This window comes from Pituophis catenifer, unplaced genomic scaffold (assembly GCF_029215685.1).
Source record: "Pituophis catenifer annectens isolate HBS135680 unplaced genomic scaffold, rPitCat1.0.hap2 SCAF_2, whole genome shotgun sequence".
In the NCBI taxonomy this organism is placed as follows: Eukaryota; Metazoa; Chordata; class Lepidosauria; order Squamata; family Colubridae; genus Pituophis; species Pituophis catenifer.
Window position 1 is genome coordinate 158,797,582 of NW_027256882.1, and position 15,062 is coordinate 158,812,643.

The following is a 15,062-nucleotide window of genomic DNA, read 5'->3' on the forward strand; positions in this document are numbered from 1 at the left end:
CAGATCTCTCTCACACTTATTACTGCTGAGCCAGGTACCACCTATTATGTATCTATGCATTTGGTTTTTCCTGCCTAAGTGGAGGACTGTACTTTTCTCACTATTTAATTGCATCTTGTTGAAAGAGCCCAAGTGCTCTTTCAACAAGTCTCAAGTCTGTCAAGATATTTCTCAATCTTGTATCAATCTTCCAAAATGTTAGCAATTCTTCCCAGCTTTATGTCATCTGCAAATTTGATGAGTTCCCCTTCTATCCCCCATTTTGATGATTTATGAAGATGTTGAAGAGTAATGGGCCCAAAACAGAACATTGAAGTATCCCATTGCATGCTTCCCTCCATGTAAATGTAGTTCCATTAAGGACTACATACTAAGTGCAGATGGTCAGCCAAGTACAAATTTAGTTGATGATGGTACTGTTTATCCTACATTGTTCTATCTTACCAAGAAGTAAGTTGTAGTCCACTTTGTCAAATGCCTTATTGAAGTCCAAATATACCATATCCACAGCATTTCACTGTGAATGCCATTCTATTGTATAAAAGGATATACAGAATATAAGCAGCCTCTTTAGACAAATAATTCCCCTCTTACAAAATGAAACTGCTGCCTCTTTTATGTTTAAACTTTGTTCAATTGTCTCCTTCCTTCACAGCGCTTCATAGAAACCCTACTTTGCACTTTTGACACTGGAAACGTCAGCTCTGATCATCAGCAGATTTGGGATTCCTGCCCTGGGTAATGTCTTAATATCTGTGGGTACCAATTTGTGGATCTAGGCTTGATCAACTCTCCCCTCAAGACATTTGACTAATATTTTTTCAAGAAGGGGGGAGGATTGCTTTATGATTTTTAGTTAGGTGAGTAACTAAGTTTGCTTTGAATTTTTGCTTTGAGTCAGATTTTTGTCGCCTAATGCATTCCACCTCTTCTTGTTTTTTCCATGTAGGAGAGCAAATAAACAAACAAATCCAAACCATTGCTTCTTATCAAGAATGGTGCATTCCATCCAGATAATTAAACATAAAAAGAGATGAAGCTGCAAGTGAAACTGCCCTGTAAATAAACCACTTGAAGTATTTTGGTGGATGATAATTATACATTGAGGAAGCAGATTAATTAAAGCTAGACATAAGAGACACAGAGGGAAGCTTGCAAGCCTAGCATTTTTTTTAATTCCACGCTATTTCCCCTATGACAAAGATTTTTGCTCGGGAGCATAGATTCTAGCTGCTAGGCAAACCAAACCCAGGTTGTTTCATATAATTTTTTTTTGCATCCCGTGCACCTCTTGAGCCATATAAAAGAGAGAAACCCTGATTGCAAATCAAAGGGACTCTCTTGCCTTCACTCTTCTGCTTTTCCCTCATTCCACTGCTTCACTAATAGTTTGCTCAACTCTTTTTTAAAAAAACCAGAAACACCAATCCTAACCATGAACATATCTGTCGGGTCTCGATGCTTAGGTGGATCAAGGCGATTTTCCTCCGCTTCTATGGTGGGTGGACGAACCTCTGCTCCTCCATGCCAGTCATATGGAAGACCATGTGGAACTGGTGGTTATTCCAGCATGAGCCTGAATAATTTTGGTAGGGGAAGCCAAAGAATATCTTACAGCCAAGGCTGTGGAGGACAAATCTATGGAGGAGTTGGTGGACAGCGCATGGGAATGGGAGGGCAGGTGATGGGAATGGGAGGTCTTGGTTATGGTGGAGGGTTTGGTGGAGGTTATGGGGGCGCTGAGTGCCAGAGTGGATATGGAGGATATGCTAGAATGAACAGCATGACTAGCACCAGAAGCGAAGGGATCCGTGGGGTCTCTATTGACGAGCGCCTCTTGAAGCCACTTTCTCTTGGAGTTGATCCCGAGGAGCATAAAGCACGGACACACGAGAAAGAAGAGATGAAAAGCTTGAACAACCAGTTTGCTTGCTTCATTGATAAGGTAGGAGTTTGTCTATCCTTCTCTTTTGATTTGATTTGATTATGATTTGATTGCTTATGATTTGATTGCTTATTCGTTCCCTATGACTATCATTAAGTGGTGTACCTTATGATTCTTGATGAACGTATCTTTTCTTTTATGTACACTGAGAGCATATGCACCTAAGACAAATTCCTTGTGTGTCCAATCACACTTGGCCAATAAAAAATTCTATTCTATTCTATTCTATTCTATTCTATTCTATTCTATTCTATTCTATTCTATTCTATTCTATTTTTTTTTGTAAACTTTCAATTTTAGATGTTTAAGAATAGTTTGGAATAATCCATCTATCCCCCTTTCTTTATCTCTTGCTACATGCCTTCCTCATTCTAGAACAAACATCTAGGAGATGCCCTCTGTTGCATTCTTCTTGCTGTGCTAGGAACGAATTATAAGAAATCTTTCCTGAATTATGACATTTCATAAAGAGGGGCTTACTTGCTTCTTTGTGTGCATCAAGAGAGACCGGGAATATAGTTAGGATTCAGATTGCCAGCTCTGTTATCTTAATAAATATGGTAAAAACCCTAAAACAGAGATCAGCATTATGCCTTCACCAAACAGGAGGGCGGGGAGAAGTTTTTTTTCTAAGGAGGAACATTTGAACCAGGAATTTTATTGCCTGAGATTTCCTTCATTAAATGGCAATAGCTTCAGTTCTTTCCATATCCATTTTTTCCGCTTTACTCTTCAGACCTATTGCAAACGTATTCTATTATTCTACTCTTCCCATGTTATGATCCATCATATGTCAATCAAAACTACCTGGTTTTTCTGACCCTAATCCTAGCCTTGTTCCAACTTCAAGTAACATTAGGATTAAGACTCTTTTTTTTTACAAGTGATAGTATTATCCAACCTTATATTTGCTAAATAGAAAATCCTGTTTTTTTTTTTAAAAAAAAAATCCAAAATGAAATTATAACAGGGGAGGGACGAGATTGACTTGGCCAGGCAGACAAGTGGAGAAGGCATAATTACATAAATGTAATTGTTTCATTAAGTTATTACCTGGATCTGTATAGATCCATTTCATGAGAATAATATATCTGAATAGGAAATGGGGGTTGAAATCCTGATTCACTGTAATTGAACTGAAAATTGAAGGAAACAGTAAAAATTAGAAGCTTGTTTCCTCCCTTTCCATTTTATTTTCTTCAAATTTTAAATATATGTCCTCTAATCTAATGATAAATCAGAGCCACAAAATCACATCATGATCAGTCACTTATTCAATTCAAATGAGGGTCTGTCAGCAATTGTGAGGTCATCTGAGTACATGAAGCATTTTGCCATTGCAAAAATTCACTTGCCAAAATGAGTAAGAATATCTGGCGCCTAAGAATCAGTTTAAACTGCATGAAGCTATTGCTGTAAGAGACATGTTTGTCTACCGCAGGTAGTCTAAATGGCAAAAATGTGAACTATACCATTTTAATTCCCAATGGTAGACAAGGTATAATATTTATTTAAACTACTTCACACATAAGGCTCCTGAAGTGTCAGTAGTGAATTATCAACCAAATAATTCTCAAAGCAGTAGGCAAGAAAAAGAATATTTAAAATACCGTAGATAATTCAGGAATGCAAAAGCTATTATAATTGGAGTAGTATGCCAAACATGATGGTAATAAAATATTTAAATGTTTTGTCAAACACTCAAGAGAAAGAGAAAAATAATTTAAAGTTAATCCATGACAGTCAAGTTAATTAAGCACCAAACTCTCAGAAAAGGAAGACCCGGGCAATGATTTGCCTCAAACACATCATAGATGGGCCCTCTTGCACAAATGACCAACCACAAAATAGGCCTACTTTGTGGCAATCAACAGCAAGGCCTCTTCTCGGAACTATTACATTTGCACAAACAAGACAAAAGTTGACTATAATCCCTATCCATCCGAGAGATAGGGCTACATACAAGATGAAGTTTTTTGAGAAGTTTTGAAATATCGGCCCCTCTAGTTTTGGAAGTAGAAGAACTCAGAGATCTATAATTTCACTCCATCAGATTATTTTAGTATAGTTCAGCATTCTCCATTTGGCTCCCTCCATACATCTTAGGTCTAGAATTCATTAGACTTCCTAAGAAAATGGGCCAATATAGCCCTGAGGCTGGAAAGTCTGAGGAACTGTAATCCCAGCATATCTCCAAGAGACAAACTTGGATCTGTATAGACTGTTTCAGAATTGAACCTGGATGCTCAACTGATTGAAGCAGATCATAGATACCGCAGATTGATGGATTAATAGGGGAGTTTTGAGTAATTTTCAATTCCCCCCCACCCACTGCATTTTTTTTGCCAAGCCAAGCCAAGGACTAATTAGCTCCCTTCCCAAATTCTCCCCATCGGCCCCATCTCCCTTTCCATCTGCTCACCTGTCATGCAATAAGAGCATCGGCAGGCGAAGTGAGCAGGTGAAAAGAATTGTTGCTTGTTTGACAGACAGCTGGTACTTCAGGGCACAGAGCCTGGGGAACTGTGAGAAAAACAGTTTGCCAAGCATAGTTATAATTGCAGAGAGCAATAAGTAGGTGTGGCTCTTTCCTGAATGCACTATAGCAAACAACAGGCTATCGCTGCATCTGTGAAATGGCCTTCAGCTTAAAAGAAACACACAAAAGACTAAAATTGTGTTTGATTCATACCGATTTCAAGTGTTTTCTCAGGGAGGATGCCCAATCTAGGTCACACATAATTTGTGCTTTTTCATTAGATTATCAGACACCAAGGAAGGTGGAATTACTGTAGCTTTAATAATAATCTAGAAGCAAGTGATACATCCTGAAGACCCCTGAAGCGATCTCACTATTAAAGATGCAGGATTCCCTAGATTATTTGTTATAAGGCCACCCTCAGCTAATCAAAGCGAGAAACTGGTTTAGTTGGAAGATTTACTGGAGAGATTGTTTCTTTCAGGTTCGATCCCTGGAGCAGCAAAACAAAGTTCTTGCTACTAAGTGGGAACTCCTGAATCAGTATGTTCAGCCTACCCGGAAGAACCTCGAAGCCTACTATGAGAATTTCATTGTCTCACTTAAGAAACAACTGGAATGTCTCCTAAGTGAAAGAGAAAAACTGGAACACGAACAGAAGAACATGCAGGAACTAGTTGAGGAATATAGGTCTAGGTGAGTAAACATATTTGGAAGATTGAAGCTTGGCAATATACTGAAATCCCCTCCCCAGATAAGAATCTGATTAGCTGCATTTCAAGATAAGGTCTATCAGGATCTAGGCAGGATCTAAATACAGATAGTCCTCGATTTACATCCACAATTGCGGCCAAAATTTATGTTGCTAAGCAAGATATTTGTTAAGTGAGTTTTGCCCTATTTTACAATCTTTCTTGCCACAATTGCCAAGTGAATCACTGCAGTTGTTAAGTTTGTTAACAGGGTTGTTAAGTGAATCTGGATTCCCCATTGACTTTGTTTGTCAGTAGGTCATTGAAAAAAGTATCTGAATTTTGATCACATGACCATCAGGATGCTACAATAGTCATAAATGTGAAAATGGTCATAAGTCACTTTTTGTCAGGGTTCCAAGTAACATCCTGCTCAGTGCCGTTGTACCTTCAAACGGTCACTAAATAATAGTCGAGGACTATCAGTATTTATCCCATCTGCCATTCTCAGATCTGCTGGAGCTGCAATTCCAGCCAGTGGGGCTGAAAATTTTGTGAGCAGCAAACCCAGTGAAACTCAGATTGAAAAAGGCTGATCTAAGTTGTATTGACATTACCACTGAGTTCATTATAGCCTTCCCCCACCCCCATCCTAGCATTTTTCCCACAAAGTGCAAGCCAGGTCTTCTTTTGTCAAATCAGCCAAGAGTTGATCCATCTATTGTGATAGGAATTGGCTGACTGGCTTGTCACCAGATTCTGACATTCTGGGCAGAGAGACAGTGACCGGCTCAAAATCACCCATGACTAACGCAGGATTGAGAACTCAACCTCCTGGTTTCTAGCCTCATGCTTTAACCACTAGACCAGAGGTCTTCAAACTTGGCAGCTTTAAGACTTGTGGACTTCAACTCCCAGAATTCTCCAGCCAGCTATGCTATGCTGGAAAATTCTGAGAGTTGAAGTCCACAAGTCTTAAAGCTGCCAAGTTTGAAGACCTCTGCACTAGACCAAACCAGCTCTCTACATGATATGATAGCTCCAGGATAGTAATTACAGTGTAAAAACAAGAGATGTTTCTTTTCTTTTTTCTTTTTTTTTTATTGTTCCAGTTTATGTTCCAGTTTTTTTTAAAAAAAAAGCTTTAAAAATCAGTTTTCCAACAAATATCTAGGGCTTTGCTTGAGTTTCAAATTGTTGCTTAGGTAGTTCACTATTTGGAAGGATACATTAACTGTTGTGGTATTTTGCTTATTATATGTAAGCCGCCTGGGGTGAGTCTGTTGGCCATGAAGAGAACCTAGAGGCCTTTTAACTAAATGAATGAAAAAGTGGCAAAATTATCTGATGAAAACATACCAGTGAGACCTGCTTTTGATTTAAATGTGTCTGACATTAAGAACCAGCCTTCCTTTCTCTCTAATGTAGGTATGAAGATGAGGTTAATAGGCGTACAACAGCAGAGAATGACTTTGTGGTGCTGAAAAAGGTAATTTTGAAACATAACATAAAATACATGAAACTTTGCACTCGGAAGTTCTTTAGCTAGACCTCCATAGATACATTAAATGATGGCAATAGGTTCATGCAGACAGAAGAAAGACTAAAAAAAAAATGATTTCTGGGATGAATAGACTCTAATACCTATTCTTAACCCTGTTTTCTTTCTTTACCCATCAGCATTCTTAGATGGATGTATAAGATTTCACAGTAAATGCTGCAACTTAGGAACATCTGCTTAACAATCAGCTGCCTGGCATTTCACAGCACTCACTTTCAAAGATGATTAAAAAATGATCCATCTTTAACTCATTTTGAGATAATATTCAAAAATATTTTCTTTATTACAACACCTTAATGAATATATAAACTCCCCCTGCTCCACAAAAAGACTTTTTAAACTTCCTTTTTTAAAAAAACAAAAACAAAACAATTTCTTATATGGTTTTCCTCTTTACTTAGGACGTTGATTGTGTCTTCCTCACTAAAGAAGAGCTGGAATCTAAAGTTGATGTTTTAGCACAAGAATTGGACACTCTAAGGTGTATCTTTGCAGAGGTGGGTATCTAGTTCTTATGAAACAGAACTGTTGGTAACATATCCATAGAGAGAAAACAGCAACAACTCCCTTTTAGGAACATCATACAATTGTGGGTGTGTGGTCCTAACCTGCCACAGCTCTAACAGCTTTGCTCAATATGCACTCCTTTTATTGGCATTCTCTTGTAGGATCCTAAAAGAGGCCCAACATACATTAATTGTTAAGCAGTAGAAGGCAATAATATAGGAGTTTAGAAGAAACAGGGGAAACATTTCATTTGATATTTGGAACGAACTATCACATTCTGGAGGATTCGGAGCCATTTTGGATCAGAACTGGAACCCAGAATGCATTGGCTGTTCCAGGTTTCAGGCGAAACATAATCCAGATAGGCCTATAGGGCAAGACAATGCATATTATTCCCTCTGATAGCTCTTCTTGTCAGTAGTTTCCATCATGGTATATTCCACCATTCTGCCCATTCATCTCATATTCCCAATACCTTCCCATCCCTCTCCCCCTTCAGCTGCAATTACTGCTCTCTCCAATTCCTACCATGGCACATCCCATTGTCCTGTTCATCCACTCATCTTTTCAGTCTCTTCCCTCCCTCCGTCCCTTCAACCCCTAATGTATTTGGCTTATATCCCATTTTTCCCACCTTTACCTTAAGTGATTTCTGCCAAGACCAAAACAATCATTCTGTGCACAGAACAAAACAGTCCCTTATTTGTTCTATGTCTGGGCCCAAACAGCAGAAACCTACATGTGTTGCATCAAGAACAGCACCCTCCAAAAAACTGGGGTTTTTTGCATGCCACAGTCTATGTATGTAATGTTTCATATATCCCTACAAGGATGTGGGCACTTATTTTGGAATCATATGCTCTACAGGAATTAACTCAGTTCAATCACCAAATCTGTGACACTTCTGTGGTTCTGAAAATGGACAATACACGTGACCTGGATATGGACCTCATCCTTAAAAACGTAGAAGCCTGGTATCAGAATATTGCTCACACCAGCAAGCAAGAAGCTGAAGCTTTTTACCACAGCAAGGTGAGTGTTAGTTTGATAGACATAGGGACCTTGCTTGGAAAATCAAACAGATCAAGATGCAACAATTGAGCTCTTTGTTTGAGTCAACTCATCCATGAATTGGGGTCTGTGAAGCAAATCTTGGCATGGACTGTCAGATGAGAGGCTTAAACAAAGCCCTTGACCACTAGGAAAACTAACAATGTTCTCCTCCCGTAAGTCTTACTGCCTTCTTCAGATCTTATAAGAGCAGTGGTGGTACAGTGGTTAGGATGCAGTATTGCAAGCTAACTTTGCTCACATTGCCAGGAGTTCGATTCCCACAATAATGACTGGCTCAAGGTTGACTCAGCCTTCCATCCTTACAAGGTTGGTAAAATGAGAAGCCAGATTGTTGGGGGCAATATGTTGATTCTGTAAACCACTTAGAGGGGGCTGTAAAGCACTTTGAAGCAGTATTTAAGTCTAAGTGCTATTGCTATTGCTATTGCTATCTTTCTGTCCAGCTTATTCTTACAAATCACAGCTATTATAACAGACAGTTATATCCCGTACCTGGTGTGGCCTATACCACAAAACACAGCAAATGATGAAGGATTTTTTTTTTAAATGTTGATTTGCCATCGACTGCTCAAATGACAGTAAGAGTGATGCTGATTTTCATTTATTAGATTGCAGAAATTCAGAACAATCGAGGCAAATTCAATGAAGAACTGAAAAACAACCAGCACGAGATTGCAGAGCTCAGCAGGATGGTCCAGAGGCTGCAAACGGACAGTGAAAATGCAAAGAAACAGGTAGGGAAGTCAATCTTATTTCATCTTGAATGATCTTGTTTTCCTACAATAGCAGGTAAACAGATTCTCTGGAATCTTGAGATCTTATTGATCCTGTTCTGACCTAGGCTTTCCCAAAAAATATGAAAGAGAGTCTTGGTCCCGGAAAAACCTCTTTTATTTACATGACTGTGAATTCCTTTCATTCACAGTCAGCAAAGCCTGGCAAACAGTCTTTCAGAGAAATATTTATCAACACAGACCTTATCTTGCTTGGAAAGCTGCCATGTCAATAGTTTCCAAACGCAGTGCAAGGCAAAACTTGGCACAGAGTCTCTGGGATTCACAGACATATCTTCCCACTCTTGAAATGACTGAAGGAATGAATTGTTTCCTGCAAAACCCCACTCCTCTTTTTTTCCTATGGGAGGGGTCAATCACCTCCAAGGTGTGGCTTTACTCCCAAGTCGACCCTGCTTTCTTAGTTTCTGGCAGCTCTGCACATGCGCACACTGGGAACAAGCTTCAGCTGTTCCTCTGCCTCACTGCTGTCTAGCTCCCTCTCTGCCTCCGATGCAGAGCCCTTGTTCGAGCTTTCCCCAGCCCCCAGGACTGGTCCATATTCTTCTCCAACTTCCTTACTGTCCAACTCTGCTGCCAGCTCCACTGGCCGGCAGCGGGCCACAACAGATCCTTACAAAGAGGCTCACTGTAAAGAAAAAGAAAACTACTGTGGTTTTCTCTGAAGATTACTCTCAGGTGCTCTTCTGGAATGTCCATTAAATTGCAATGTGTTCTTTCACCCTCATTTTGGAAATACCACAGTGCAAAATATAAGGGAATCTCTGTGCTATCAAGATCTTGTTCTCCCCTCCCCCCAAAAACAAATAAAATCATGCCCCTTCCCTCCATAAATGTACATTTGTTTTCTGAGGAGGAGAATATTTGAAGGATAGGGCTGGCTCACCATAAAAACAAATAAGAAAGTATCTCTTGAATTGTGTTTGGCTTCTGGGACTACTTGCCCCCAGTTTCTTCTGGGATATTTTTTTTTTACATTTTCCTAATCTAACCCTGGGATTTCCTGATAATCTTCCAAATCCTAACCCTGTTCTAATTGGATTAGTTTTTTTCACATCAGCCAAAGTCAATGAGATGCTGCCACCTGCTGTGGCTAGAAACAAATAGAAGCTGCCAAAGGCTGGCATATATTATACAATAAATGGCAATGTTAAAATATGTAACATCTCCATTATGACTTCAAGGAAGCTCTTCAGTAGTTAAATGCCACCACATATTAGCTATCTATCTTTGTTTCAAGGGTTGAAAACAACAATTGAAAAGAAATAAAAAATTCAGAAATCAAACGCTAATGGCAGTAATTTCAGATTATCAAATTCTCATAGGATAAACAATCAATTAATATATAAAGATTTGGAAACATGATACAGAATGGAACTAAATTGAGACTAAATTTCTAGAAAACAACATCCAGACTAGGAAATAAGATTGGCAGTTTAGGCATAAATATTGCAATTTCGTGATTAGACATCTGCTCAAAAAAACATGATCCGCCTTCACTTCACAGCAAAACTAAAATATATTTGAATTAAATTGGTTTAGATAGATAATACATAGCGCCCTGTAACAGCAAAAATCAAAATGAAGTAAAGTGAAGTTTGCTAATGCGATCTGGAAGTGGGGAAGAAATCTAAAGGGCAAGTTAAAGCAAGGCCTGGATTAAAAATAGCACAATTACTCCGCCACCTGGTTGGCAGGAATATTAAGTCATAACATGCTTATCAAATCCATCTGAGTGAAATATTCAATCGGGAATGATACCTTCCGGTATATTCGTTTTCTTGGAAATACGGTTAGTGCTCAATGAGTGAATATGTATGCTACTACTATTACATTGATAAAATTTATAGCAAGAGAACAAAGGGGTTGATCCTACTGGTGGACTCTACGTCTTAGTTCCTTCCTTCTTTACTATCACTTGCCTTGACTGCTAGGTCTCCATCCCATCGCTTCTCTGTGCCAAGCTGCCTGTTCATTGCATGAGGAGCTGCTGGACATGTCTATGGAGATTCTCAGACATCCAGGTCATGGTTGTCCCAAAGCTTCTTCAGAACTGAAGAAGCTTCTTGGATGAGAAGTGAAATGTCTTGAAGGAAAAGCAAAGCCCATTTGCCTTTTGAAAAAAGTACCTTTGGGATGAGCTGCTGGACAGCAGATTGAATGGTGGCAGCAATGGAAACAGAGTGGGTGGAGAGACTGTACAGTGTTTCAACATTGGGGCATAGATATTAAACAACAGGTGTTATGGTGGATTTCCACATGCTTAATATGTAGTTTCCCCTATTCCTTAGAGTCCAAGTAACTTCCCTATTTGTTCCATGTGTCTTCTCTATCTGCTTTTGATTCTACCAATGTCCCTGACCAATTTAATTAGCTGAGAGGAAAGACAACAAGACAAGGAAACTTTAGCTAGTTTCTTCAACACTCATGGATCAGATTCAACATACCTCTGTTTCACACTCCATCTTAATCAGTCGACGCTGTATTTCCTTAAGCCTTCCTTCTCCTGATCCTAGGTTGCCAGTCTTCAGTCAGCCATTTGTGACTCTGAGCAACGTGGTGACATTGCCCTAAAAGATGCTCGAAGTAAGCATGTTGATCTGCAGACAGCCTACCAGCAGTCGAAAGATAAACTGGCATGCCTGCTCCGTGATTACCAGGAGCTGCTAAACACCAAGCTGGCTCTAGATATTGAAATTGCTACCTATAAGGCACTGCTGGAAGGAGAGGAGAGCAGGTGAGGTGCACTTCTAAATATACTTTAAAAAAATATAAAAACACATATTTGCAATGCCCAGCTATCATAAGGGAGTAGCAATCTGTGGTTTTCTAGATATTGTTGGGTTCCTATTCATCCTAATCAATATGGTCGGTAGTCAAGAATAATTGGAAGACTGAACACCCAAACACCTACTGTAGATTGTTATGTTATACATGTTGTTATAAAATATGTTAAAATGGGAAAGTGGCAGTGGTGGGATTCAAATAATTTAATAACCGGTTCTCTGCCCTAATGATTTCTTCCAACAACCAGTTCACCAAACTGCTCAGAAAGTTAACAACCGGTTCTCCCAAAGTGGTGCGAACTGGCTGAATCCCACCACTTGAAAGTGGCATTTAGAATGCTAGACTAAAAAGGAAAGCATCAAATTGGTGATATGCTATATTTATGGAAGGAAAGATACTCAATAAATCAGCAATGTTATGATTCGGTAGTTTGATTGGGTGAGGCTGGGAATAATGTACTATACAATTCTAAAAATAAAGAATTGAATACTGGATAAGAAATGTCCTTATATGCCCATCCTGAGAATATAAATTAGTTTTTATTGGGAGACCTCTATGGTTATCTTTCCAGAATCAGCAGGAAGATATGATTTCCAAAAGATGTTATTCTTTGCAACACTTGGAACTACATTCTACTTTCTCTTTATGGAAATCAGATATGTAGTACAAGAATCCACTGAGCTACTAGATGGCAGCAAAGAATTCTCTAGATTTTTGAAACCTGGGAAGACTGATTCACCTCATTCAGCTTCTCATAAGCTTTATTATGTTGGTTGCACAGTCATCCAGATGTTTCGACTGGATTTGACATTTTTATCCACCTATTGAGTCTTAGGACCTCAAATAGGCAGATGTTGTTTGAGGGTGTTAAAGGTATTGCAGCAAAGTGTAACCTGTTCCAAGTAAAGTTCTTAACTTGTCAGTGTTTTAGACTACAACTCCCTAAGTTTTCTACCAGAGAGACCAAACCTTTATTCGTTGAGAGTTTGGGAAGGTACAGACTATCTGTTCTAGAGGTAATCAGCCTGGGGAAGGCTGATCAATAGATGTTCTCTCAACATATGGACAGTTGGACAAGTAGGATGTGAGGCACCTGTAAACAGACCTTCTCTCCCATTTCATTCATTTCTTAACTGTATGGATGAGATCCTCACATTTTATACTTGGTGTTATGACCCAGGTTGATAGAGAAGGGTAGGCTTCAATAAAGTCCTTTATTGCTCTGCTGTCCCGTGACAATTGACTCTATAACAACTGGTAAAGCTCAACCCCAAACTTTCCTGAAGGCAGCTACCCACAGTCAGTGCCACACAATCTCACAAATTAAATCCAATATTCATCAGAGCTGATTCACAAGGCAAGAAGGAAGTCCATAGTCCATAAGCAAGGTTCCAAAAGTCCACAGGGCAAGGTCCAATGTCCACAAACAAGGTTCAAAGTCCACAGGGCAGAAATACAAACCAAAGTCAGGGTTTACAATGACTGGGGAAGTGTGTGCCGAAGCAAACAATTTGTTCCTGACAAAGACACCCTCCTCCAGCCTCTGATTAAATCAGCTGAAGCCAGATGTTTCTTGCAAGAAAGGGTGGGGCGGCCTCCTCATCAGCAGCCTCACAAACTTCCTTTGAGCTTTCCTCTGCTCCACTCTCTGTGCCCTTGGAGCCAGTGGAGGAAGCAGCTGTTCCTCATTAGAGGGGATCTGTTGCCTCTCTTCATCACTGCCTGTCTGCAGCCAATCCTCCTCTGCATTTGTGAGGGCAGGCAGGTCTCTGCCCAGTCGACCACCACCTCCAATGCTGGAGGGACCTGGGACAGCATAATCCTCAGCCCCCGGCCTCTTCAGACATTCCAGGGTAGACATGCCATCCCCATTGGGGGCTCCTGGTTTCAACTCCTCCAAACCAGGATGCAATGGGGCCATGACACTTGGAGTCCCCTCACCCACCTTCTGAGCATCATCAGGACTGAGTTACCAAAATCCAGCTAACATGATGTGGAAGAAAAACGTGGCTTTGCTTCCATTTAAGGGCCACACGGATTTCCGCAGTTCTGATGTGCTAGCCACAAACCAGAACATCCTATTTAAATAGTGGTGCTGACCATTCTGACAGTGAATATAGTCTATAGGCAAAGAATGCAAAATGTTTGTTTTTGAAATATTGAGTCTTTAAAGAATACGATCTGTAGAGCCATCCTGCACTTCTGGTTCTAATCTTCACTTTTCTCATCCTAACAGGATTTACACAGGCAACCCTGTCAGTGTTGGTGAGTACATTCAACATCCCCTTACCCCACTTAAAAATGTGCAACCCAATATTGTGCGCTTGCTATTTTCAAGCCTGCCATCAAAGTAACAGAACCTCTCTTGTTTGCCACCTTTACAGCAATGGTTAGTGGAGGCTACCCAGTGGGTGAGTGTCCCCCTGGAATGGGAGTCGGAGTGGCCTATGGTGCTGCTGCAGGAAGAGGCATGGAACACAATCATGGGAACTTCAATGCCATGGGAGAAGGCTTCACTACTGGGAGTGCACCTTGTGTCCACACTATGGGCTCCAGGACTACAGCAGGCTCAGGAGGCATGGCAGCCGGAGTCAATCATGGGATGGTCCATGGGGCTGGGTTGGGAACTGCAGGAGGGATTAGTACTAGCAGTGGTGGCTACTCAGGCAATGTTACCACCAAACATGTAATGACCTCTGGAGGTGGCAGACATACCGGTAACTCAGGTCTTTCTGCAGATGGAAACTGTGCAAGTAGTCACCATGGTGGAATACACCATAGTGTAGGAGCCACCTGTGTTTCTGGAGGGTCTGGCATGGGAATGCATAGTTCTGGAGCTGGAGGCATGTCCGGAGCTGTGTTTGGGGCTTCCCGTGGTGAGAGCAGCTCTGGGCTTAGAAATGTCCAAGTCACATCAGTCAGTTCTTCAGTCCGAAAATTTATGTACTAAATCCCAGGAGCTGGGAAGAAGGAACTTCATGTGGAGACAGATGCATGAATCATTAAATTCATGACTGGGAACAGCCATGCTCTAGATTAAAACCATATTGAGGGTTTGGGGTGTGCCAGGAGCCAGTCTCAGGTATTGGGCACGGCCACGGCAAATGAATGGGTGGGGCTGGCTCATAGCAAATTCAGAATCAATCCTCTCAAAGGGAAAATTCAGAACCACTCCATTTCCGCCATTCCTTTCCTCCCCCAGAACCAACCCTGATTAATTGCT

The 15,062-nt window shown here is 40.4% G+C and overlaps 1 protein-coding gene across 1 annotated transcript; it reads left to right on the plus strand.

Annotated features, from left to right (window-relative positions):
• Nucleotides 1-1,435: 1,435 nt before the first annotated feature.
• LOC139310695 (keratin, type II cytoskeletal 4-like) lies at nt 1,436-14,789 on the plus strand. Its single transcript, XM_070934905.1, has 9 exons — nt 1,436-1,945; nt 4,909-5,120; nt 6,545-6,605; nt 7,079-7,174; nt 8,052-8,216; nt 8,867-8,992; nt 11,569-11,789; nt 14,076-14,104; nt 14,224-14,789. The coding sequence occupies exons 1-9, from the start codon at nt 1,436-1,438 to the stop codon at nt 14,787-14,789; spliced, it is 1,986 nt and encodes a 661-aa protein (XP_070791006.1).
• The last annotated feature ends 273 nt before the right edge of the window (nt 14,790-15,062 follow it).

Bases quoted from the DNA above. Each gene is read 5' to 3' on its own strand.
- LOC139310695 (XM_070934905.1), top strand. From the start codon at position 1,436: ATGAACATATCTGTCGGGTCTCGATGCTTAGGTGGATCAAGGCGATTT. The intron at 8,993-11,568 runs GTAGGGAAGTCA...TCCTGATCCTAG, and splicing joins GTGAAAATGCAAAGAAACAG to GTTGCCAGTCTTCAGTCAGC. The intron at 14,105-14,223 runs GTGAGTACATTC...CCACCTTTACAG, and splicing joins AGGCAACCCTGTCAGTGTTG to CAATGGTTAGTGGAGGCTAC.